The sequence below is a fragment of the Macrobrachium nipponense genome, chromosome 12 (assembly GCF_015104395.2).
Source record: "Macrobrachium nipponense isolate FS-2020 chromosome 12, ASM1510439v2, whole genome shotgun sequence".
Taxonomy (NCBI): domain Eukaryota; kingdom Metazoa; phylum Arthropoda; class Malacostraca; order Decapoda; family Palaemonidae; genus Macrobrachium; species Macrobrachium nipponense.
In genome coordinates, this window is record NC_087205.1 from 102,685,104 (window position 1) to 102,708,865 (window position 23,762).

At 44.5% G+C, this 23,762-nt stretch overlaps 1 protein-coding gene across 1 annotated transcript in view; it reads right to left on the bottom strand.

Annotated features, from left to right (window-relative positions):
- Positions 1-200: 200 nt before the first annotated feature.
- The window catches only part of LOC135224718 (nucleolar protein 58-like), a 30,510-nt gene continuing 6,948 nt past the window's right edge, over positions 201-23,762 (bottom strand). Inside the window, exons 3-10 of the mRNA XM_064264006.1 lie at positions 9,673-9,850; positions 6,488-6,624; positions 6,107-6,306; positions 3,108-3,253; positions 2,591-2,875; positions 1,544-1,746; positions 1,263-1,381; positions 201-1,009 (exon numbers count right to left, since the gene is read on the bottom strand). Of these exons, the coding sequence (XP_064120076.1) occupies positions 819-1,009; positions 1,263-1,381; positions 1,544-1,746; positions 2,591-2,875; positions 3,108-3,253; positions 6,107-6,306; positions 6,488-6,624; positions 9,673-9,850 (1,459 nt within the window). The 3' untranslated portion in view covers positions 201-818. The remainder of the gene's footprint in view (positions 1,010-1,262; positions 1,382-1,543; positions 1,747-2,590; positions 2,876-3,107; positions 3,254-6,106; positions 6,307-6,487; positions 6,625-9,672; positions 9,851-23,762) is intronic.

Below are 23,762 nucleotides of genomic sequence, written 5' to 3' on the forward strand. Positions count from 1 at the left end.
TGTGCGAGATGCTTTTAGTCAGTACTTTGAGCCAAAATCTAGTTTCTAAGACAGCCTTATCTAGCTTGCAGATTTAAGCAATGAAATTAGGAGCCACTTGAGTTATTTTATTAGGTAATATGTTATAGGAAAAAAAAAACAGCCTACAATTTGTTAGGTCACAGGATCAACTCGAATGCCTGGGTAAAGGAAAGCAAATATTAAAAACTTTTGTTTTAATCTACAGTGTGACAAGAAATGAATAACAAAATTAAAACATTAACAATTCAATGCAATCATTACAGAAGACAGCAGCCACACTTGCACTTCAAACTACACAATGAGTAGTTTTATATAATTTTAATCATTAAACATATAAAAAATTTCTTAAACATAATATATATTGAACTAAACTTTATTTCTAATAAATATCTGGCACTGAAAAATACTGTTACCTTTCTATGAATCAAAATAAGAACTCCACATTTCTTACCAACCAAATTTAAATCTTAGCTAATGATATCAAATATATTTTTTTTCTCGACAGCTAACAAACTGGATTACACTTCCAAGAATGAAAGACTTTCTGGCTTCAAAAAATGAATAGGCTATAGCTTAAGAAACTCAATACATTTACATAGTTAACAAAAATGTTAAAAGCCAACATTCAAGGAATGAAGTGGACATAAATGTACAGTATTTACATACCTGACTTATGGTATCAAATTTGTTTCTCATTTGAATGTTTTTAAAATGAAACTATATCTAAATTCTCTCATATAATGTAAACTGAAATTACAATGTGTAACTCTAACACTAAAGTTTATGACACTTCATAATCATTCAGCTTCAGCTTTCTCCTTCTTCTTTTTCTTCTTCTTCTTCTTTTCACTAGATGGCTCCGGCGTCTCCATTTCCATTTCTGCCTCAGACTTGGCTTCTGTCTTGACTTCTGCAGCTTCCTCTACTTCAGTCTTTAATTCTTGTACAAGTTGCTTCTTCTTTTTCTTCTTTTCTTTAGTAACTTCACCTGAAAAAAAATCATAGTTCATGTTTTAAACTATGCCACTCATAAGGAAAAAGCTTAAAGTTAGTAATGTCCAGTGGTTGTTAAGTAGCAAAACTCATATTCTAATGATTAAATGTAATATCAAATTTTCCAGCTAATAACAACAGGTTTCCTTCCAATAAAAATTATGCTTTTCTAACAACTGCATATTCTATCAAGCCAATTTTTCCCACACACCAGTCAATGCAATAACAGAAGGCATGTAATCACTTACCACCATCATCTTCAATCTTGATTTTCTTAGCAGCTGGTGCCTCAAATGATTCATCAAATTTACGTTTGGACGAGCTTGGCAAAGTATTATCTGCCGCTGCAAAATATTGCTTTACTTCACTGTAAAAAAAAAAAATATTTTTAACTTTATGAATCTATACATCAAAAAGCCTTTGGCAGCAAATATAATTGGAGCTCAATATCTTTCTAAACAAAAATATTCAAATTCTCAAATGAACATAGTATTTACATTATATTTCTGTATTTCACCAAGTATTTTACCTGGGTCCTTGATATCTCTCAAATCTTGCCATAGCCTTTCCTTTTCCTGAAATTCTATCTGAAAAACCAGTTTCTATCAGAGACACTCTGGAAGCTAGTTTGGCCCTGTTATTGATGCCCATATCTGTTGTCGTTTCTTCACCGAGGGCATCATAACGACACGCTAACGCAGCCTTAGCTGCCAACATACGAGACACTTTACCCTGAAAAAAGTAAAAGGTTTCATAGAGGGGGTGAAAAAGGTAAACCTTTGAATAAGATAGACAGCTGATTACCTTCTTTAAATTGGACAAACCATTGTTACAAAGTACAAAATCAAAATTCAAATATTAATCAGATATGAATTAAATCAGTAAGGAGTTAGAATAGATGGACAAATCTTTCTCCATGTTTACAAGCACAGCCTCTGAATTGCACTAATTATGGAAAACAAAGAATGACCTACAGGTATGCATACAGAATTAAAAGAACAAATACCACAATGCATGAGTCATGCATGGTGATATTCTTTATTGACTTCGGTACAAAAACTGTTCTTTTAATTTTGTATGACTGCAGTCACTGTCTTTATCTGTAATGCAGCATGATGGATTAAGACTGACTGCAATCAATGGAAACACTCCAGTCAACAGGGATGGAAAAATTTTTCAGTAAGAAATAAAAATTAGGGGCATTTGATGTCTTACTGTCTTCTGTTTTCCTAAAACAGTCAATAATTTTTTTTTTTTTAGCCAATACCAGAAGATCTATGCAGCTCCATTCTTCTACATTATCTAACAATCTACCAATTGGCTGGCCTATGACTAAGTCTAAATGCACATGGTTAAACTGGATGCTGAGAGAGAGAGAGAGAGAGAGAGAGAGAGAGAGAGAGATGAGAGAGAGAGAGAGAGGAGAGCGAGAGAGAGAGAGAGAGAGAGAGAGAGAGAGAGAGAGAGAGAGAGAGAGAGAATATATGAGGGTGGTACCCAACCAAGAATAAATGTTTCCTTATATAAAACACATTACCAAAGAATTAATTAAAAGTTTATCAGTACAAATACATACCTTATTTTTGGCACTAGTCTGTGAAACTAGCTGTGCATGGTAGAGCATACCAAATTTGGGAGTAGCATGCCGGGTTTTCAATGCTCGGAAGAGAGCTTTCTCAGCACCTAGAATCTGAATGGTTGATGCAGGATGCTTTGCCAAGTTGATTAAAGAACCAGCGTGAGCAATGAGACGAGCTCCGATTAGCTCCCCAACCAATATAGTCAAGTTGGGGGCAATAGCTGCCATACGATTGGTCAGATACTCATTCAACTGTGCACGATAATCCGTTAGCTCTATTATCTGGAAAAAATTCAAATAAAAAAAATAGTATTCAGACAATCTTCATCATCCTTACATGAACTGCAGATGCCAGTAAAATAAAACTGTTGCGAAATCACTGAGACTTCAACAGAATACGATATACAAGCAGTCTTCAAGAACTACTGCAAACAATATTCACAACAGTAAATGATGAATGAAACAATATATTTTACAGTGGCAAGCTACATAGCCAAAGTACAGAAAATTTTACCTGATCACATAAATGATGTATATTAAGAATATCTTCATCAGCAATTTCTGACCCCATGGATATTTCTGCTGCCTCTTTCACTTTCTCTTCAACATCCTCAGGTAATATTTCACTAAAATCGGTCTTTACAGCCTTCTCTCGAGTACCTTCCATAAAAAGTTGAAACATGAAAAACAAGCTTATGGGAGCTGAATTAAGCATTACTGTATTAACCCTCTTACGCCGAAGCCCTAAAAATCAAAATCTCTCCTGTATGCCGGCGCCGGTTTGGAGTGAGCGTGGAAGCGGAAAAAATAATTTTTTTTTTAAATCACAGCACGCTTAGTTTTGAAGATTAAGAGTTCATTTTTGGCTCATTTTTTTTCCATTGCCTGAAGTTTAGTATGCAATCATCAGAAATGAAAAATAATATCATTATCATATGTAAATAATGCGATATATGGTAGCGAAAAAAAAAAAATTCATAGATAATTGTATTCAAATCACGCTGTGCAAAAAAACGGTCAAAGCTAACGAGTTACTTTTTTTTTCGTTGTATTGTACACTAAATTGCAATCCTTTTGATATATAATACATAGTAAAACAATAAAATCAACACCGGAAAAATATTATCACAAAATGATGTACGAATTCGTAACGCGCGGACGTAAAAAAATGTTATTTTCAAAAATTCACCGTAATTCTAAATATTGTTCTAGAGACTTCCAATTTGTTTCAAAATTAAGACAAATGATTGAATATTACGATACTGTAAGAGTTTTAGATTAGAATTGCAGATTTCGACCATTTCGGACGAGTTAAATTTGACCGAATGTCGAAATTTTTATATATATATTTTTTTATATGCACATATTTCGGAGATGGAAAAAGCTACAACCTTCAATTATTTTTTATTGTATTTTTCATGAATTTGCGCACATTTTGATATATGAAACTCTATAAAAAGGCTAATATGAAAAGGAGCAAATATTAGGATAATGCGATGTACGTATTTCGGATACTTGCAGCCGCGAATCGGCGCGCGTAGTGAAGGTAAATATATTTTTCAAAAATTCACAATAAATCACAATATTGTTTTAGAGACTTCAAATTTGTTTCAAAATGAAGAAAAATGACGGAATATTACTAGGCCGTAAGAGTTTTAGCTTACAATTGCGTTTTTTTTTTCAACTATTTCGGTAGAGTCAAATTTGACCGAACGTGGTTTTTTTTCTATTTATCGTGATTTATATACAAATATTTCGAAAAAAGAGAAAAGCTACAACCTTCAATCATTTTTAGTTGTATTCTACATGAAATTGCGCACATTTTCATATATAAAACTTTATGTAACAGCTAATTTTAAATGGTGCAAACATTTCGACAATCGCACAAAAAATTCTGATTTTTTCGGAAGAGTTACCGCGCGAACGTAAGGAAAATGTTTTTTTTTTTTTTTTTTTCATAAATTCACCATAAATCGAAATATTGTGCTAGAGACTTCCAAGTCGTTGCAAAATGAAGGTAAATGATTGAATATTACTAGAATATAAGAGTTTTAGCTTACAATTGCGTTTTTCGACCATTTCGGTAGAGTCAAAGTTGACCGAAAGTTGAAATTTTTGCACTTAACGTTATATATGAAAATATTTCGAAACTGATAAAAGCTACAACCATGGGTTGTTTTTAGTTGTATTGTGCATGAAATTGCGCACATTTCCATATATAAAACTTTATGTAACGGCAAATTTAAAAGGGTGCAAACATTAGGACAATCGCACGAAAAAATTTATCGGAAGAGTTATCGCACGAACGTAAGGAAAAAGTTTTTTCATAAATTCACCATAAATCGAAATATTGTGCTAGAGACGTCAAATTTGTTGCAAAATGAAGGCAAATGATTGAATATTACTATAATATAAGAATTTTAGCTTACAATTGCGTTTCTCGACAGTTTCTGTACAGTCAAAGTTGACTGAAGGTTGAAATTTTTGCACTTATCGTTATTTATATGAAAATATCTCAAAACTGATAAAAGCTACAATCATGATTATTTTTTTGTTGTATTTTACATGAAATTGCGCACATTTTCATATATAATACTTCATGTAAAGGATAATTTAAAATGGTGCAAAAATTATGTCAAAGTGACGAAATAATTTCCGAGATGTGTCACTGATACTTTTTAGTGTGATAAGAAAGAAATTCGCGCTTGCGCGCCTGCGTAGCAATTGTAAACAAAACAACGCCTTGATCCGTGAACTCCCAGCATCCCCCAAGGAGCGTGATACAAAAGTTTTCGGCTGGTAGGCCTATAAGTATTTTTCCGCGAATTTTTAAAAAAACTTTTTTGAGCCGACGTATGATACGTCCAATCGGCATACGGGAGACATTTTGACTAGACGTTTAATACGTCCAATCGGCGTAAGAGGGTTAATCACTGGGCAGTAAAAACTTGTATTCCACACCTGTACATATCAAATATTAATAAATCAGAACGTGGAATATTTAATACGTATACCTACTTTTTAAGTTAACACTAATAAGCCACTAAAGTTCACAAATGAGAAGAGCTAATGTAATTTACACTGCCTAGAGGCACAAATATACAATAATCATGGATATGCAAAACTATCAACAAATGTTAAGAGCTAAAAAAAAAATAACATTTACTTTAAATGATAATGTGAAAATTATTGTTACTTACACAAACTTCTGACTAAATTAAATTTTGTACTGAAAACAATATTAATTTTTTCAAATTTTGAAACTGGTCAACAGTAATACAGGTACTATTCAAAAAATATAATTACGGTTGCAAGTTTACAATATATTTTGGCAATGGGTTTCAAATTTAATAATAATCCAGAACAATATTAAATTTTCAATCAAAACTATATGGGATTTGGTATATTTTGGTTCCTTACCCAATACATATTAAAACAATGAAACTCAAAAAGGTTAAACATATAAGGTAATTAACCATTAAAACAGATCGTACGGCAATCTTTTCCACTCACCCATTGCCATAATTGAGCGAATATAGGCTGTGTTATCTGTGATAATTTTGCCGAGTTCTGGAAAGTGCCAGCCATACCATTCGCGTGTCCGCATAATATAATTATTCAACTCCTTATCTATGTCATCTAATAAGGAAATGGCCTGCACAATCATGGTATCCACCTTATCAGGGGAGAATTTCAATTTGTAGCGTGCCAAACTGAAAAAACATGAAAAGAGCTTTATAACAGGTTTATTTTTATATACATATAGTCACAAAAAGAAAGAAGTGTAATTGAAAGTAAGTGCCCTATATATTAGCAATTTTAATATTTGAGACTAACTACGTGTACTGAAGTATTGAAAAAAACATATATATTTCTGGTGAAATGTAAACTTACTTGTGACCCAAACCAAGAGACATGGCAGTCAATTCTTTTTCCTGTAAACCAGGAATAAGGCCTTCAACCTGTGACTTTATACATCGCATCAGCTCTCCAACTGCAGTGTTGCTAACACACTGGATCCCAAGTTTATCCTACGTAAAAATAACAAAGTAGATTCAGCAATTTGACCAAAATGAGTTTGGCATGTTTCTTCTCTCTTAAATGGGAATACTATAGACAAAGATGAACAAAAATATGAAGCACCGTTTCACCAGATAAAACATAATCCCAAACCTAAATTTATTTTATCATTTTCATCACCATGAATGGTTTCACATTATTTCTCCTTTACAAGGTCATAGTACAGAATAAGGAATTTAGACCAATGGCTGGCCAAGTGCTGGGATCTATGAGGTCATTCAATGCTGAAATTTAAATTGCCAGTGAAAAGGTCCGGAGGGTTTAACAGGAGGAAAACCTCACAATTGCACTATGAGTTAAATGACAGGAGGGGGAGGAAATTAAAATGAAAGAAAGAGAATATGAACAGATGTAAAGTAAAAGGAATGAAAGGGGTTGCTGCAAAGAATCTTAGGCAATGCCTACAGTGCACTAACGCCAACTACCCTGTACAGGATTTACAAGGTCAGTATACGTATTGTACGAAGTTCTCCCCAACTTTCTGTCTTTTGCAATATATAATGCTATACTTCATTACCACTTTTGCAGGTACTAACTCAACATTTATCAATTCCTAATGGCTTAGCAGGTTCATCAACCACCTGTTATCCTGCTGCTTTGGCAAGTTCCTTGATATTCTTAATGGGCCTGAAAAAATATAAATTTTCCATTTTCCGTAAGACTCCTAACCACTTCATACATCACATCCTTAATTAATCACTCTATTATCCATTTTTAATCTTTGGGTGAATTAGCGAAGAGATATTTTTATTTTTTCAACCTACAATTTTAAATTTCTAACAAGTAATTATGAATATAAGCAACATCAGAAGATAACTTGTTGGGCCATCTTTCACAAGATATCTTTCAACACTGATTTAAAAGCCAGTGGCCAAAGAATTAATACTGTATTTCCTGTAATGCAAAAAATACTTCCCTTTCAATTTATACTGCTCCTTTCAATTTATAAAGTATCAACCTCCACAGGCAACAAGTTTTATTTAACTTTCAAGGCAAAATGTAGCCAGTCATAAACATTCTCTGCAGTGTCCCTTCACGTCTAGTAGTTTCCTACCTTTAATTTTGTATCCAGTCTGTTTTGGTCACATCCCATAGAGCTGTCTGACTTTAAACTGTTTTGCTACAATGTTTCCCCACATGTTAGTAGTGGATAAATGTGACATTGTGCTCTGGTTAAATTACTGTACAGTGGTACCTCGAGATACGAAAGGCTCAACTTACGAAAAACTCGAGATACGAAAGCTGACACGAAAAATTTTACTGCTCTACATACGAAAAGTTTTCAAGATACGAAAGGTTTCTGAAAGTCTGAGATTCGCCCGATAACAATTTTGAAACTCGCGTCGCCATCTTAGTTCTAGTAGACTTGCCACCATCCTCCTGCTCACCCATTGGTTCCTGATGCTAGCCAAGCCATGAGATCCTTCTCTCCTATTGGACAGCATCCCTCCCATCATGCATCTTACGTGGTGGCGTGCCTTCGCTTGGCCACTTCACACCCGAAGCTTTATCGTACGCATGAGGCATTCGTTCGGTCCAACGATTTCGTTTAGTATCGTAAATTCGTTAGTGATTTCGTTGTGCTACTTTATCGTGCTGTGAGAGCCAAATCAGTATACGTACTACATACGTAACTTAATTACGTACAGTACATATAGTCATGGGTCCCTAGAAAGTTGCTGAAGTTCACAGAAAGAAGAGAATGCTTTCTATGGAGACAAAGATGGAGATTATAAAGTGTGAAGCTGGCTTGCGCTTGAGTGTGATCGCTAAGGAATACGGCCGAAATCCGTCGACGATAGGCACCATACTTAAGCAGAAGGAAGCCATCAAAGCAGCTACACCTTCCAAGGGCGTGACTATTTTGTCCAACAAGAAGAGCCATGTGCATAATGAAATGGAAAGGCTGCTTCTTGTATGGATCGAGAACAAAGAAATCGATGGCGATACGATAACCGAGACGGCAATCTGCCAGAAGGCCAGCGCTATTTTCGGCGATTTGATTGCCCAAGCCGAAGACGATGGCGGAGAGGGGACATCAACGGCAACCCCAGAGTTCAAGGCTTCTCATGGGTGGTTCGAAAAATTCCGTAAACGGACTGGCATCCATTCGGTGGTGAAGAAATTGAAATTACGTAAAGTATAAAAAAGTAAAAAGAAATGTAAAAATCAAAAAAAGATAAAATAAATTTTATTTTAAGTTTTTTGTAAAGTTAAGTGTTACAGTTTTGTTAATGTGTTTTGTAAAGTTTAGTTTGTTTTTCTGACATTTTTTTATGTGTTTCGTAAAGTTAAGTGTACGTATCTGCCGTTTGTCCTCCTCCTCCTCTGCCGCCACTTTCGGAGATAGCATCACTCGAAAGGTAAGCTTCCACATTTTACGTTACAGTAATAATATTTCTTGTACACTAATATACACTTTATTTACAGGTTTTGCATTTTTATTATAGAGTTACGTATTGAATGGTCCAAACTGTTGTAGTAGTATTTCATTGTTTATAGGTCAATTTACCTTTATTATGAAATTTACTGGGGTGTTTTTGGAGGGCTTGGAACGGATTAGCCATTTTACATGTAAAATGTGGTCCAAGATACGAAAACCTCATGATACGAAAGGCGCCTCGGAACGGATTAATTTCGTATCTCGAGGTACTACTGTACTTTAATATTGCCCTCTATTAAAATATAAAGTAATAATCCTTTTAAAGCACTATGCCATCTCTTTACCGCCACTCTAGTACAATTTTTTTTCTTCTGTCATGTCATGATATTCCATAGAAGTCTGCGTCAATGCTAAAGCTTGAGGCCATGTCTTCAAAACATTTTTAGTCATTGAACTCTGACCCATTACCTACATATAAATTATTAACAAAGCACTACAAGCACAAAATACCAATCATAAAATAGGAGACAGGAAAAACAATCAAATAAATACTACAAAAATTTCCATACATGCATCTTAATCCAGGTTACAGCATACTCAACCTAATAAAACTCACCCTGATGGTACTTCCAAGTTTAGCATCCCACACAGCAAGCTTCTCATGAGCTTCCTCTACAAAGACTTTTTTCAGTAACTTCTTTAGGGGTTTGGATAATTTACCTTCATTCAGTGTTACAGTGCCTTGCAATGCATCAGCAGAGTCCGCAAATTTCACAAAATTCTTCAGCTGCACACTGTAAGCGATAAAGAATAAATTGCTTATGAAGTGTTTGCTACGAGATCAATTTTAGTACAGTAGTACACAGTACCTTATACGTACTTGATGCTGAAAGTACCTGTAATGCTATGTTCATTTCTTCTGATATTTGAAACAGCAAATAAATATCACAAATTCTTGGTTATTTGTATTTTTCCTAGCGATACTTACTACCTCGAACCATTCCAGTGGAATATGCCGCACCCAGGTCAGGCCTATGGCCCCAGGGGTCAAAGACCACGCCATCCTAATGACCTATGGTCAGTCCTTCTTACTCAACTCCGAGGTGTCTCCCCTAAGCTTCAGCGGGGCTGGAAGGGAGGGAAATAACTTCCATGGTTCGAGGTAAGTATCACTAGGAAAAATACAAATTACCAAGAATTTGTGATTTGTTCCGATGCGAGATACTTACCTCGAACCATTCCAGTGGAGACTTACTCCTTAGGAGGAGGGCGAAGGTTAGAGGAGGGAAAGGCCCCCAAAGGTGCTAGGTCAGAGGAGGGGCAACTGCTCCCCTTAGAACTCAACCCAGCCCCCTTATAGTGGGGGGTTGGTTCGGAGGGGTACGAAGCACGCCTGGTGCGGGTATAACCAAACCTATATATGTAAAAATGATATTGTTATAATACAATAAAGTTTCATACATACTTACCTGGCAGATATATACATAGCTAAGACTCCGTCGTCCCCGACAGAAATTCAAATTTCGCGCCACTCGCTACAGGTAGGTCAGGTGATCTACCGGCCTGCCCTGGGTGGCAGGACTAGGAACCATTCCCGTTTTCTACTCATATATTTTCTCTTCCACCTGTCTCCTTGCGGGGAGGCTGGGTGGGCCCTAATCGTATATATCTGCCAGGTAAGTATGTATGAAACTTTATTGTATTATAACAATATCATTTTCATACAATCAACTTACCTGTCAGATATATACATAGCTGATTGGCACCCTTCGGTGGAGGGTAAGAGACAGCTACTACTAGAATAGACAGGTAAACAACATCTGTTGTAGGTATAAAATAAAAACCTTGGTTCCTACCTGATAGGTGGTAGACTTCGTGGGTGTTTTCCCGTAGTCTGCATAACCTCAAGAAACTTTAGCGAGATATGTGATCTATGGCCAAGAATTCTTGTGGGTCTGCCGAAGGGTCTTATCCACTTACTCGGCAGAGCCTGAAAGGACTTTGTCAATGGGTGCTGATCCACTTACATGACAACACACCTTATTAAGGAGCATACAACCAATCCCGACCACCTGATCCTAACCACCATGTTAGTATTAAAAATTGCTCAGAGTTATCCCCAACTCTTCGCAACAACCGTAACTCAACCACAATGCACAAGCACACAATAATTTTCAAAAAAAAAAAAAAAAAAAAAATTTTATCTAATATAAGATATCACAAGAGTTCCTTACTAAACTGAAGTGACTGGCCGCTTGTGCGGCAACTGCACTTGTTCAGCAGAAAGTCTAGAACATATCTATTAGACTTAAGTAGTAAAAAAAAAATCTTAAGGATTGTTGTAAGCTCCTGTACCCAGGATTGTGCCCGCAGACACAAAAGGACCTAATGAAAAACATTTTTTTCATAGGTCACACGCACGTCCTTCAAATAGTGAGCCGCAAACACAGAATTACATCTCCAATTGTCGCTTCCAAGATATTCTTCAGCGACATATTTCTCTGAAAAGAGAGAGACGTCGCCACTGCTCTCACTTCATGAGCTCTTACTCTCAGAAGTTTTAAAGAATCGTCCGTGCAAGCCTTATGAGCGTCCATAATTACGTTCCTGACAAAAAAGGCTAATGCATTCTTAGACATAGGTCTTGATGGATCCTTCACTGAGCACCACAGGCCTTGTCTAGAACCTCCCAACTGTTCCTTCTTCTTTAAGTAAAACTTTAAAGCCCTTACCGGGCAAAGAGACCTCTCCGGTTCCTGCCGACGAGACCCCGATTTTAATCCTTTTATTTCGAAGTTTCTCGGCCAGGGGTTCAAAGGATTTTCATTCTTCGCCAAGAATAATTCCTTGAAGGAACAGATGGCTGAATCTACATTGAACCCGACTTTGTCACTAAGGGCGTGCAGTTCGCTAACCCTTTTTGCCGTCGCCAGTGACAAAAGGAATAAACATTTTCTTGTTATATCACGAAACGAGGCCAAATGTAGGGGTTCAAATCTCTCCGAAGTCAAGAACTTCAGTACTACGTCTAGAATTCCAGTTAGGGGGAGAAGTCATTCTAGACTTCTTGGTCTCAAATGACCTCATCAGATCATGCAGATCCTTATTGTTTCCAAATCTAGGCCTCTATTCCTAAAGACTGGCCGATAGCATACTCCTATAGCCCTTTATCGTGGCTACGGAGAGGTGCGACTCTTCCCTCAGAAATAACAGAAAATCAGCTATTTCTGCTACAGAGGTACTGGAGGAGGACAAATTCTTTGACTTACACCACCTTCTAAAAACTTCCCACTTGGATTTGATAAACCCGGCGAATAGGGGTGGAAGTTCTCCGGGCGGGCTCTAGCGATCGAGCTTTGCTGCTTTACTAGAAAAGCCTCTCGCTCTGACAAGTCTTTCGATAGTCGAAAGGCAGTCAGAGCGAGAGCGGGGGGAGTTTTGATGAAACCTCTCGAAGTGTGGTTGTCTGAGAAGATCCCTCCTTTGTGGAAGGGATCTGGGGAAGTCTACTATCCACTCCAGTACCTCTGGAAACCATTCTTGAGCTGGCCAAAAGGGGGCTATCAGGGTCATTCTTGTCCCCTTTTAAGTCACAAACTTCCTGAGTACTTGCCCCAGAATCTTGAATGGGGGAAATGCGTAAACGTCTACCTGAGACCAATCTAGTAGGAAGGCGTCTACTGCTAGAGCTCTGGGATCTTCTACTACTGAACAGAAGACTTCCAGTCTCCTCGAGAGGAACGTGGCAAAGAGGTCGACATGAGGAGTTTCCCCAAAGAGACCAGAGCTTTGAGGCAAACTTCTGAGTGAGGGTCCACTCGGTATGAAGGACCTGGTTCCTCCTGCTCAGCCTGTCCGCTCGTACGTTCCTTACTCCCTGAACGAACCTCGTCAAGAGAGAGATGTTCCTCTGAGATGTCCACAACAGAAGTTTCTCTCGTGAGTTCGTAAAGGGCATACGAAGTGAGTACCTCCTTGCTTCGAATGTATGCCAGAGCGGTTGTATTGTCCGCATTTACTTGAACTATTGTGTCGCAAACTAACGGTTCGAAGCTCTTTAGAGCTAGGTGTACAGCTAGCAGTTCTTTGCAGTTTATGTGCCAGGACACTTGAAGAGCATTCCAAGTGCCTGACACTTCTCTCATTTCCCAAAGTTGCTCCCCAACCTTTTTCCGACGCGTCGGAAAACAATACAAGGTTTGGGCTCTGTACTTTCCAGGGAAGTACCTTTGTTTTCCCTCAGTGGGAGTAACCAACCATTCTAGATGACGTTTTATCAGATCTGGAATGGGAAAAAAAGTCCGAGAGTAGTCCTGTCTTCATGTTCCACGAACTTCTGAGGAAGAACTGAAGAGGACGGAGATGAAGTCTTCCTAGGTGAAAGAACTGTTCGAGCGAGGAAAGGGTCCCTAACAGGCTCAAACCATTCCCTCGCGAAGTCCGTTCCTTTCCTTAGGAACAAGAGAGGAAGGACTTTTTAAACTAAACTCTCGCTAGTCTCTCTTGAGAAGGAAATACTCGAAAACCCGAGAATCCATCCGAATCCCCAGATAGACCAAGTTCTGGCTGGGGATCAGTTGGGACTTCTCGAGGTTCACGAGTAATCCTAAAGTCTTTATAAGGTTTAGTGTCCACATTCAGTCCTCCAAACACTGTTCCTCTGACTTTGCTCTGATAAGCCAGTCGTCTAGATAAAGAGATATACTGATTCCTTTCAGATGAAGCCATCTCGCCACATTTCGTGAAAACCTGAGGCGCCGTCGACAGGCCGAAGCACAAGGCTCTGAATTGGAAGATCCTTCCCCCCGTCATGAAACGGAGGTACTTCTTCGACGAAGGATGGATCGGGACGTGAAAATATGCGTCCTGGAGATCCAGAGACACCATCCAATCCCCTTGGCGAAGAGCCGCCAGGACTGAAGCAGAGGTTTCCATGGAGAACTTCTGTTTTTGAACAAACTTGTTCAGAGCGCTGACGTCCAGAACTGGCTCCCATCCCCCCCGAGGCTTTCGCAACAAGAAAAGACGATTGTAAAAACCCCGGGAGCTTTGATCCAGCACAAGTTCTATAGCTCTCTTGTCCCACATCTGATCCACCATTTGTTGAAGAGTATCTTTCAACACAGGGTCCTTGTAATTGGCGGACAATTCCCTCGGAGTTGACGTCAGGGGAGGATTGTCCAGGAAAGGAATGAGATATCCCTTCTGAAGAACCGACATCGACCAAGGATCTGTGTCGATGCGAGTCCAGGCTTCCGCAAATCCCCGGAGCCTGGCACCTACTGGTGTTTGGAGGAGCGCCACTTCACTTTCCCCTTTTAAAGGGGCGGAACGAGGCTCGACCTCTCTTCTCGGTCGTTTTCCTTTTAGCGGTAACTCTAGTTGGAGGGCCGCCTCGAAAGGGCCGAACAGGAGTAGACGTCCCTTTCTTTTTTCTCCCATCATTACTGTCTCTTCTTCCTGGACGATTGCAAGGAGAAGATCTTGAGTCGCTTTTTCCGTCAGCGATCGGGTTGAAAATATCCTTCACCAACTGTGACGGGAACAGAAAATCAGACCTAGGGGCGAATAACAAAGCTGCTCTTTGTGAGTGTGATACTGCTTTCGTCAAGAAAGCGCTAAACACAGATCTCTTCTTCAAGAGACCTGCTCCAAACAAGGAAGAAACTTCCCCTGAGCCGTCTTGCACCGCCTTGTCAATACATGACAGAATTGCTAGAGTACATCCGGTTTCTAGCCCTTCAGGGGCATGAGCCTTCTTGGACATCACCCCAAGGGACCAATCTAGGAAGTTAAAGACTTCTAGAATGTGAAAAAGTCCCTTGAGGAGATGATCCAACTCTGAAAGGCCCAAGTAATCTTAGCCCGTGTGAAGGCTGTCTCCTGGATGCGTCTACCAGACTGGAAAAATCAGCTTCAGCTGAAGCAGGGAGAGTGAGACCCATATTCTCCCCAGTCTGGTACCAAATCCCTCTCTTGCCGGTCAGTCTAGGGGGAGGCATGCAAAAAAACTGTCCTTACTAGCTCCTTCTTAGTAAGCATCCAGTTATCCAGCGATTGCAGAGCTCTCTTCATAGAAATCGTCGGTCTCATCTTCACGAAAGCCGACGATTTCGGAGTCTTCGAGCATGAAAACAGAGAACGAGGCGAAGGAGGAGCGGCAGGGATCAATGCGTCTCCGTATTCCTGGAGAAGGAGAGCTGTCAAGACTTTGTAGTTCGACAGTCCTTCCTTACTGTGAGACTCGTCCTCTGATTCCTCTTCCATAATCGGATCAGTAGGAGAGACCACTTCTCGTTCCGGGTCTTCTTGTCCAACAATTCTCTCTACTGGGGACAAACTCCTAATAGGAGAGGGGCTAAGAGAGTGTAAAGAGCTCCTATGCTTGACTGGCTCTTCGTACTTGGCTGGCGCCTCGCGCCTGGCTGGCGCCTCGCGCCTGGCTGGCGCCTCGCGCCTGGCTGGCGCCTCGCGCTTGGCTGGCGTCTCGCGCCTGGCTGACTCCTCGCGCTTGGCTGGCGCCTCGCGCCTGGCAAGATCCTCGCGCTTGGCTGGGCGTCTCGCGCCTGACTGACTCATTCGCGCTTGGCTGGCGCCTCGCGCCTGACTGGTGCCTCGCGCCTCTGAAAAGTCTCGCGCCTGACTGACACCTCGTGCCTTGTTGAAGACTCGCGTCTTCCTGAAGTCCCCTCCTTGCGTGACAGATGTTCTTCTTGAGCCTCACGCTTGGATGAATGCTCCGCCTGTTTGTTACTCCGCGCTCGGCTGAAGCTACTGATCTGGCAGACGTATCCCATCTGGGAGAATCCTCTCGTCTGTAATGCGTTTCTCGCTTGTCTGACTCTCTCTTAGAGGAGCTTCTCGTCTGTAGGACGCCTCGCGCTTGGTGTTGGCTACGCGCTTGTCTGGCGGATCCAGATCTTCCCACGAGTCTCTATCTGAGATCTCAAAAGACTCACGTCTCACAGGAGCCTCACTCCTGGTGGGAGAAGGAAGACGAGTCTTCTTGACCGGCAGTCTGACGTCTTTCTTACGAGGAGGATCCTTCGAAAGGACTCCTACTAGGGCGGAAAGCTGTTCCTGTACCGCCAAAATGATCCTTTTGGACGCTTCTCCTGCGTCTTCTTGAACGGGAGAGGTAGACCTCGAAGGAGTGTTGGCCCCATCATGGGACGGCGAAACCCTCTTCGCCTTCTTGATAGAAGGAGGTTCTTCTTCCGAAAAGCGTTCTGGGCTTGAATCCAAACCAGGATCTCTCTTTTCAGGGGCCTGGACAAGTCTGAATCCTTCCACCCTCGTTTAGGAGAGAGGGAGAAGCGGACGAAGAGAAGCACTCTCTGAGGACGCTTTTTCGATAGCGGTCCTGAGCAGGCTGTCTATACACAGCACCTGCTGAAGGGACGCCTGACCGGGGGGAATTCTCCACAACCTCCGTACGGCTTTCGACTTTCCTTCTCCTCTGGGCTTGGGAGCTTGGAAGAGGTCTAGGCCTGGGAGCGTCGCAGAGACGGTCAGACGCCCCCTCCACAACACTGGGGACACTCACTTCACTAAAGTCACTTTCACCATCCTTACCTTTTATGGCAGCCATTTCGGATTTCATCCTGTGAAGCGTAGCCTTCAGTTCAGCAATTTCCGAAGCTGAATCTGAATGTACGGCCAGTGAGGGTCCTGATACAGAATCATAATTAAGAGAAGAGTTAGAATTATCCAAAGGCTCAATAGGCCTTGTACAACTACCCGCCATCTAGATGCAGCCCTTCTGACTCTATCCCTTTCTAACTTCTTCAAGTAAGAAGTAGAGTCTCCATTCCTCAACATTCAACCTTTCACACTCATGACAGGTGTTAGAAATAGAACAATCAAAACCCCTACATTTGCGACATACAGTGTGAGGATCAACCGAAGCTTTCGGTATCCTCACCTTGCAGCCTACATTCACACACATTCTCACACAAACACTTGAATCAGACATTCTGAAGAAAAAATCAAAAAGCAAGTCCAAATCCAGTCCACAGTAGCGAATGCCAAAACAACGATCCAGGTACGTCACCAAAAGTCCACAAAAAGATGATCAATTGCTTAGAAAAGCGAATTCCAGTCAAGAGGTGGCAGCAACGATGTTGATACCACCGGCGACAGAAAATATATGAGTAGAAAACGGGAATGGTTCCTAGTCCTGCCACCCAAGGGCAGGCCGTAGATCACCTGACCTACCTGTAGCGGAGTGGCGCGAAATTTGAATTTCTGTCGGGGACGACGGAGTCTTAGCTATTTATATTATCTGACAGGTAAGTTGATTGTATGAAACTGTGGTTTGTACCGAGAACCATCCGTACTCCTGCGTATCTTACCCGAGTATCCTGGATTTCTCACTCCAACCAAAGGCCCAGGGGGAACAAGGACAAGGATTAGGGGGGATATGAGGAAAAGCCACACACACACACATACACACTCCATACACACTGGCCCGTCCACTCCAAGAAGATTGGAGAGGGGACCTAGACCTGTTGCTGGCCTGCCACCACGGGGCCAATCTCAAAAGCATCGAGCGACCTCCTCGTGCAGTCTTTTAGATAGTGGGCTGTGAATGTCGACTGCCTATTCCAGACTCCTGCCCTCAGGATCAGGTCCACTACCATGTTCTTTGAGAACGAAAGGGAAACCCCAATTCCCCTGATGTCATGGGGCCTGGCTCCCTTTGGAGGGGAAAGGCCCCCCTTCTCATAGGCTCTCCTGATGGTTTCTCTCAGCCAAAAGGAGATGGTGTTTTTCGAGGCTGCCTTCTTCATCCTCCCCGTGGTGACGAAGAGGTTCTTTACCTCCGGCCTGAATAGTGCTGTCCTTTCCATGTACTTCCGTACTGCCCTCACTGGACAAAGGAGGAGATCCTTAGGCTGGTCCGATTTCGGGAGGGCAGGGATGGAAAACTCCATGAACCTGAGATCCGAGCCCGAGGGGTTCTGATTCTTAGCCATGGAGGGGACAAACCTGAATGAGAGTTCCTTCCATCCCCTCGTGTGGGTCACTACATACAACAGGCCATGCAGCTCCCCCACCCTCTTCGTGGAGGCCAGGGCTAGCAGAAACACTGTCTTGAGGGTCAGCTCCCTATCCAGGATGTCCTTGAGCGGCTCGAACGGGAGCTTCCTCAGGGAGTCTAAAGACTATCGCGACATCCCAGCGGGGAACCAAGCCAGCGCTGGGAGGACACTTCTGCTCAAAGCTCCTTATGAGCAAGGACAGAGGCTTAGAGTTCCCCAGAGCCAGCCTTTTCAGAGAGAAGACCTGGCTCAATGCGGCCCTGGCTCCTTTGACTGCCGGAATTGACAGGCCCCTGTCCAACCTCAGGTAGGTCAAAAATTCTGCGATGTCTGGGATCTTTGCTCAGAGAGGCTCCAGATTCTGCTTCCTACACCAGGCCCCGAAAACCTTCCACTTTGCCAGGTAGATGTTAGAGGAGGACTCCCTCAAGTAACTGGACATGTGAGAGGCCACCCTCCCAGAGAACCCTCTCCTATTTAACAGCCGCTCGATGGTCTCCAGCCGTGAAGGGAGAGGGCTGGAATGTTCCTGTGGAACCTCTCGAAGTGGGTCTGTCTTAACAGGTCTGGCCTGGGGGGCAGCTCCCAAGGGGGAAGAGAGGCCAACTCTAGAAGGTCCGGGAACCACTCCCTGTCCGGCCACCAACGTCAGGGCCGCCCCTTTCGTCTTCCTCAGATGGTTGAGGACCCGCCTGAGGACTCCGAAGGGAGGGAACGCGTACATGTCCAGGCCGTCCCACGGGTGCTGAAACGCATCCTCCCAAAACGCGGTTGAGTCCGGCACCGGGGAGCAGTACACCGGCAGTTTGGCGTTTAGCCTTGTAGCAAACAGGTCCAGGGATGGGAAGCCCCACTTCCCTATTAGCTCTCTCGCTACCTTGGGGTGTAGAGACCATTCGGATCCCACCACCTGACCCCGTCTGCTGAGGCCGTCGGCGATTACATTTTTCTTGCCAGGAATGAATCTTGCTGTCAAGGACGTCCCGAGGGCTTCAGCTCGGCTCAAGACCTCCTCCGTCAATCCGCAGAGATCCCGTGATCTCAGGCCTCCTTGGTTCTTGACGTAGGCAACCACCGTGGCATTGTCACACATCAGACACACCCACTGCCTCCTTGAAAGCTTACAGGGCACGCTTCACTGCCAAGAGCTCCAGTTTGTTTATGTGGAAGGTGTTCAACCCTTGCCACCATATCCCCCCCACCGAGAGGGAGTTCAGGTGGGCCCCCCAGCCTGCCTTCGATGCGTCCGTAAACAGGAGCATCTCCGGGGGCACTGGCCCGAGGGGCACACCCCGACGAGAGTTTGCAGGATCCAGCCACCAACCGAGGGCCTTCCTTGCAGCCAGTGAGATGGGAACCGGCTTTTGAGGTGTTTCCTCCTTCTGGGACCACCGTACTTTCAGGTCCCATTTTAGTGGTCTTAATCTCAGCCTTTGCTGGGGGACTAGTTTTTCCAGGGAGACCAGGTAGCCTAAAAGCCTTTGCCACTCCTTTGCCGGTCTCGGGGGGTGGCTCAGGAAGTTGCAGGCAATTTTTCGGAGGTTTGCCAACCTGTCCTCCGAGGGGAAAGCTCGCCCCACTTCCGTATCCAATTCCATCCCCAGGTACACCATCCTGGTGGAGGGAGCTAGAAGGGACTTCTCCCAGTTCACCACGACTCCCAGGGTTTTGCAGGAGGGCGTCCCTCTGTTCTACCAAGCGCTCCTTTGAGGAGGAAAGGAGTAGCCAGTCGTCTAGGTACCTGAGAAGGCGTATACCCCTCTTGTGGGCCCAAGACGACACCAGGGAGAACACCCTCGTGAACACTTGCGGGGCTGTTGCCAGCCCGAAGCAGAGCGACTTGAACTGGAAGGTCTGGTCCTCCCAACTTATGCGCAGGTATTTCCTGGAGGACAGGTGTACCGGGATCTGGAAGTAGGCGTCCTTGAGATCCAGGGACATCATGAAATCCCCTTCTCTCACGGAAGCCAGCACCGAGCGTGGCATTTCCATCTTGAAGGGCGTCTTTAGGATGAATGAGTTGAGGACCGAAAGGTCTATGACCGGTCGCCACCCCCCCGACGACTTCTCCACCAGGAAAAGTCGACTGAAGAACTTGGGGGAGTGATCTACCACCTGCTGGAGGGCTCCCTTCTCCAGCAGTGTCTGAACTTCTAGCCTTAGAGCCTCCCTGTGACCAGGGTTCCGGGGCTGAGAGGCCAGATTGGCCGGCTCCCCTGTCAAGGGAGGCTTCTGGTCTAGAAAGGGGATTCGGTAACCGTCCCTGAGGACCTGGACTGTCCAGGGCTCAACTCCGAGATCCTCCCAGTTCTGCCAACAGCTCGAGAGGCAAACCCCCACCGGTGGCGAGAGACACGTTAGGGGGCCTCGACTCCTACTTCCTCCTAGGGAAGCGGTTGTTACGACCCCTCCTGGAAGAAATGGGGTGTCTGGACCTGAAGGGTGCCTGGGAAGGCGGGAGAGTCCTGGGGGAGGGCCGAGTTCCCTGGTCTCTCCAGTTCCGCAGGGGTGACTCCGTGGGGGGAGCCGCGAGGGTCCTATTCTGAGGCTTCGGCCTCTCGCTAGGTCTTTTCGGCACCGACTGACGTAAGGGAGGGGCCCTATAAACGATTGGGCCTTGGCACCTTCCTCCCCCGTTCCACAGACTCCTCCACTAGCTTCTCCGGAAAGAGAGCAGCCCTTCCACTGGGGCGTTCCGAAGGGTTCTTAGCTCCCTCTCTGGAATGCTCCTAGGGAGCTTGGCTAGCACAGAATCCCTCCTCCTCAAGATCCAGTTCACCCAAGACGAGACCAGTTGGGTCTTGATGAAGCCCAGGGACTTAACCCCCGACAAAATCAGTTCCTTGAATTGGGCAAGAGAGGCCTCGTCCCTCAAGTCGTGAAGGGTGGGGAACCTGGCTACCGCCCCGGACCACAGATCTAACCAAGAAGCCACGTGAACCCAGGTCCAAGCTGTGACTTCCATAGCCATAGCCTCCGGGTGAGAGAAGGAGACTAGTCCCGACGTGAGCCTCCCTTCCAAGAGTCCGGGCACTAGGGTTGCCAAGTTACCCTCCACGTATTTGGGGAGGAGAGGGGCACCTTCCGGGGCATATAGCCTCCTCTGACTCGGCTTAGACGCTGGGAGTAGCCTAGCCGAGGAGTACTAACGTAAGGAGTTACTGGAGCCTGCAATGAGCTTCTCCAAAACCGTCAAGGCCTTCTCCGTATTGTTGGACCTAGGGAGGCTGAGAGAGGGCTTGGGTTCCTCTGGGTCCCTGAACAGAAAGTCCACCGCCATGGATCTGTTGTCCTCTACCGTCGGGCTGGCTCCGTTAGCCGGTTCATGGACCTAATAAGAGAGGACTCTCCTAAAAGTTGAACCTTCATCCACTGGACCCAGTTCCTCCAGGGCATTCTGGAGTACTTCCTGGATAAGGGTCTCTTCCTCAGTGTCCCGCGACGGAGGAGAGGCCCCAGACCCTAGATGGAGGGAAGCTGGAGAAGCTCCCCGGAGAGGGACTCCTAAACCCGGTTGCAAACCAGTCTCCTGCAAGGGGGGATGCCCTGAACGCCTGGACCGCCACGAGGAGGGACTTATACCTAAGCGGTGGAAGGGCTCTGAACCCCCAAAGGAGGTAACGGCTCTAGGCTCCATCCGCAAAGGCGACAAGCGTGGGGGAACACAGAAGAAGGGAGCCCACTCAGTCATGGAGGCCAACCCTATGGCTGACAAGACCGAGGTGGGATCCACCGGGACCGAGGGACGAGCAGGGGGGGAGACGGCTGGGAACCCCCCGTGAGAAACCGTCCTGGGGGCCACCCTCTGAGAAGGAGAACACCGCCGCCCCTGGGGGGAGTTGTCCCGACGCCTGTCACTCCCTCTACGATCCCGGTTACGATGATGAGAGCGGGAAGAGCCGCTCGAGGTCGAGGAGTAGCTACGCCTCCTGCGTCTCCCATGACGGTGTCCCTTCTTGGAGGAGCATTTCCTCCTACGGGAGGATCGCTTCCTTGAGGAGGAACTCGAAGAACTCCTATCCCCTGACAAATCCTGATGTCTCTTGCTTCTCCTCCAATGACTCCCAACGCGGGGAGCGTTTCGGCTGCTTCGGGGACACCCCTATCACAGCGGGACCACCCCCCAAGGCCATCCCCGGCTCCTCCTGTCCCCTAGACGGGAAGCCCCAGGACGGGAAGGCATAGTCCTTCACCGGGGATCTGCCCGGAGTACGAGGGGGAAAGACATCCTCAACGGCAGACGGGAAAAGGGTTGAAGCCAGGTGGTTGGGTGGCTCCGTGACCGGGTAAACCGGCCCGGCTCCGGCTGCAAGCGACAAGCTCCGCTCGAGAGCGGGAGGAGCCGAAGCGGGAAGCTCCGCAGAGGGGAGGGACGGGTCCCCCCCCTGCACTGATGCTAAGAGAGAGGACCAGGACGGGGAGCCCTGTAGCTGCAACCGCGACCAGCAGTCCCTCAGCTCCGCAGAAGCCTCCGGTACCACCTGTTGAGGAAACGACTCATCGGGACCCATCCCCTGGGGGGGGACCCGGCAACAGACTCACCTAGGGCCCCTTGCTGGGAGGGGGTAGGAGAAAGAACCTGTAGAAAGGCAGGAGACTTCCTCTCCGACGATACCGAAGGTGAAGGGGCGCCACCGTCTCTGCTGCTGCTCTCACTCCTTGACTCCCGCGAAAGCTTCGCCGACAAAGCTTTAGATCTCTTTTTCTTCTTAGTGGAAGCCAAATCCCACTGATACGATGGCCAAGAAACACACTCCACGCACGTGTTGGCATTAGAGCAAGCGCCCCCCTACACGAATTACACAAAGAGTGTGGATCGATTAGATGGGGCGAGAGAAAAGCTCCACAAGCCCGTCCTTCAGGACCGGGGCAACGAGGTTGAGGCTCCGAAGCCGACATCGCACATAAACACGACACACGTACACAAAGCACACACACACGGACAAGGGAAAAGGGCCGGACACCGGACGAGCAGGGGCGTATGCACGCTCCTGCGACCAGAGAAGGACTGACTATAGGTAATTAGGATGGCATGGTCTTCGACCCCTGGGGGCATAGGCCTGACCTGGGTGCGGCATATAACCAGATTTTTCTTGTCGGACCCGGATCGGCATCTGGGAATGTCCAATGGAATGGTTCGAGGTAAGTACTTCACATCGGAACAAATCTCTGGCATATAGACAATAGAAACGTATATGGCACCACGTCTGTTGTACAGTATACTTTTGAAGAGTTGTTATTTAGTACACAAAAACATTACAACTGTTTTATCAGGACTGTATCATACAAAATTATTACCAAATCAAATGAAAAAGCTGACAACCGTATGGTCATTAAACAAGAAAAAGAAGCCCAGCAATTTTTAATTATAAAATTTCTCTTGTGAAAAATCATTAAAAAAAAAACACCATTATGAGATACCACCTACAGAATACAATACAATAGCCATTAAATATGATACAGTTCTACAGGCTCTGAAAAATCCCCCAAGCCACCAAAATCACTGACTGGTGTATATACTTTTTACCAACTCCATTTGGTGCTTACAATATTGAAAAAAAATTAATACTGTAGTAACAAAATGTTTTGTCTACAATTGTACTGAATATATACTCCAATTTCTGAATTTCCCAAATGAAGATGATGAGGGCTTGTCTGTAAT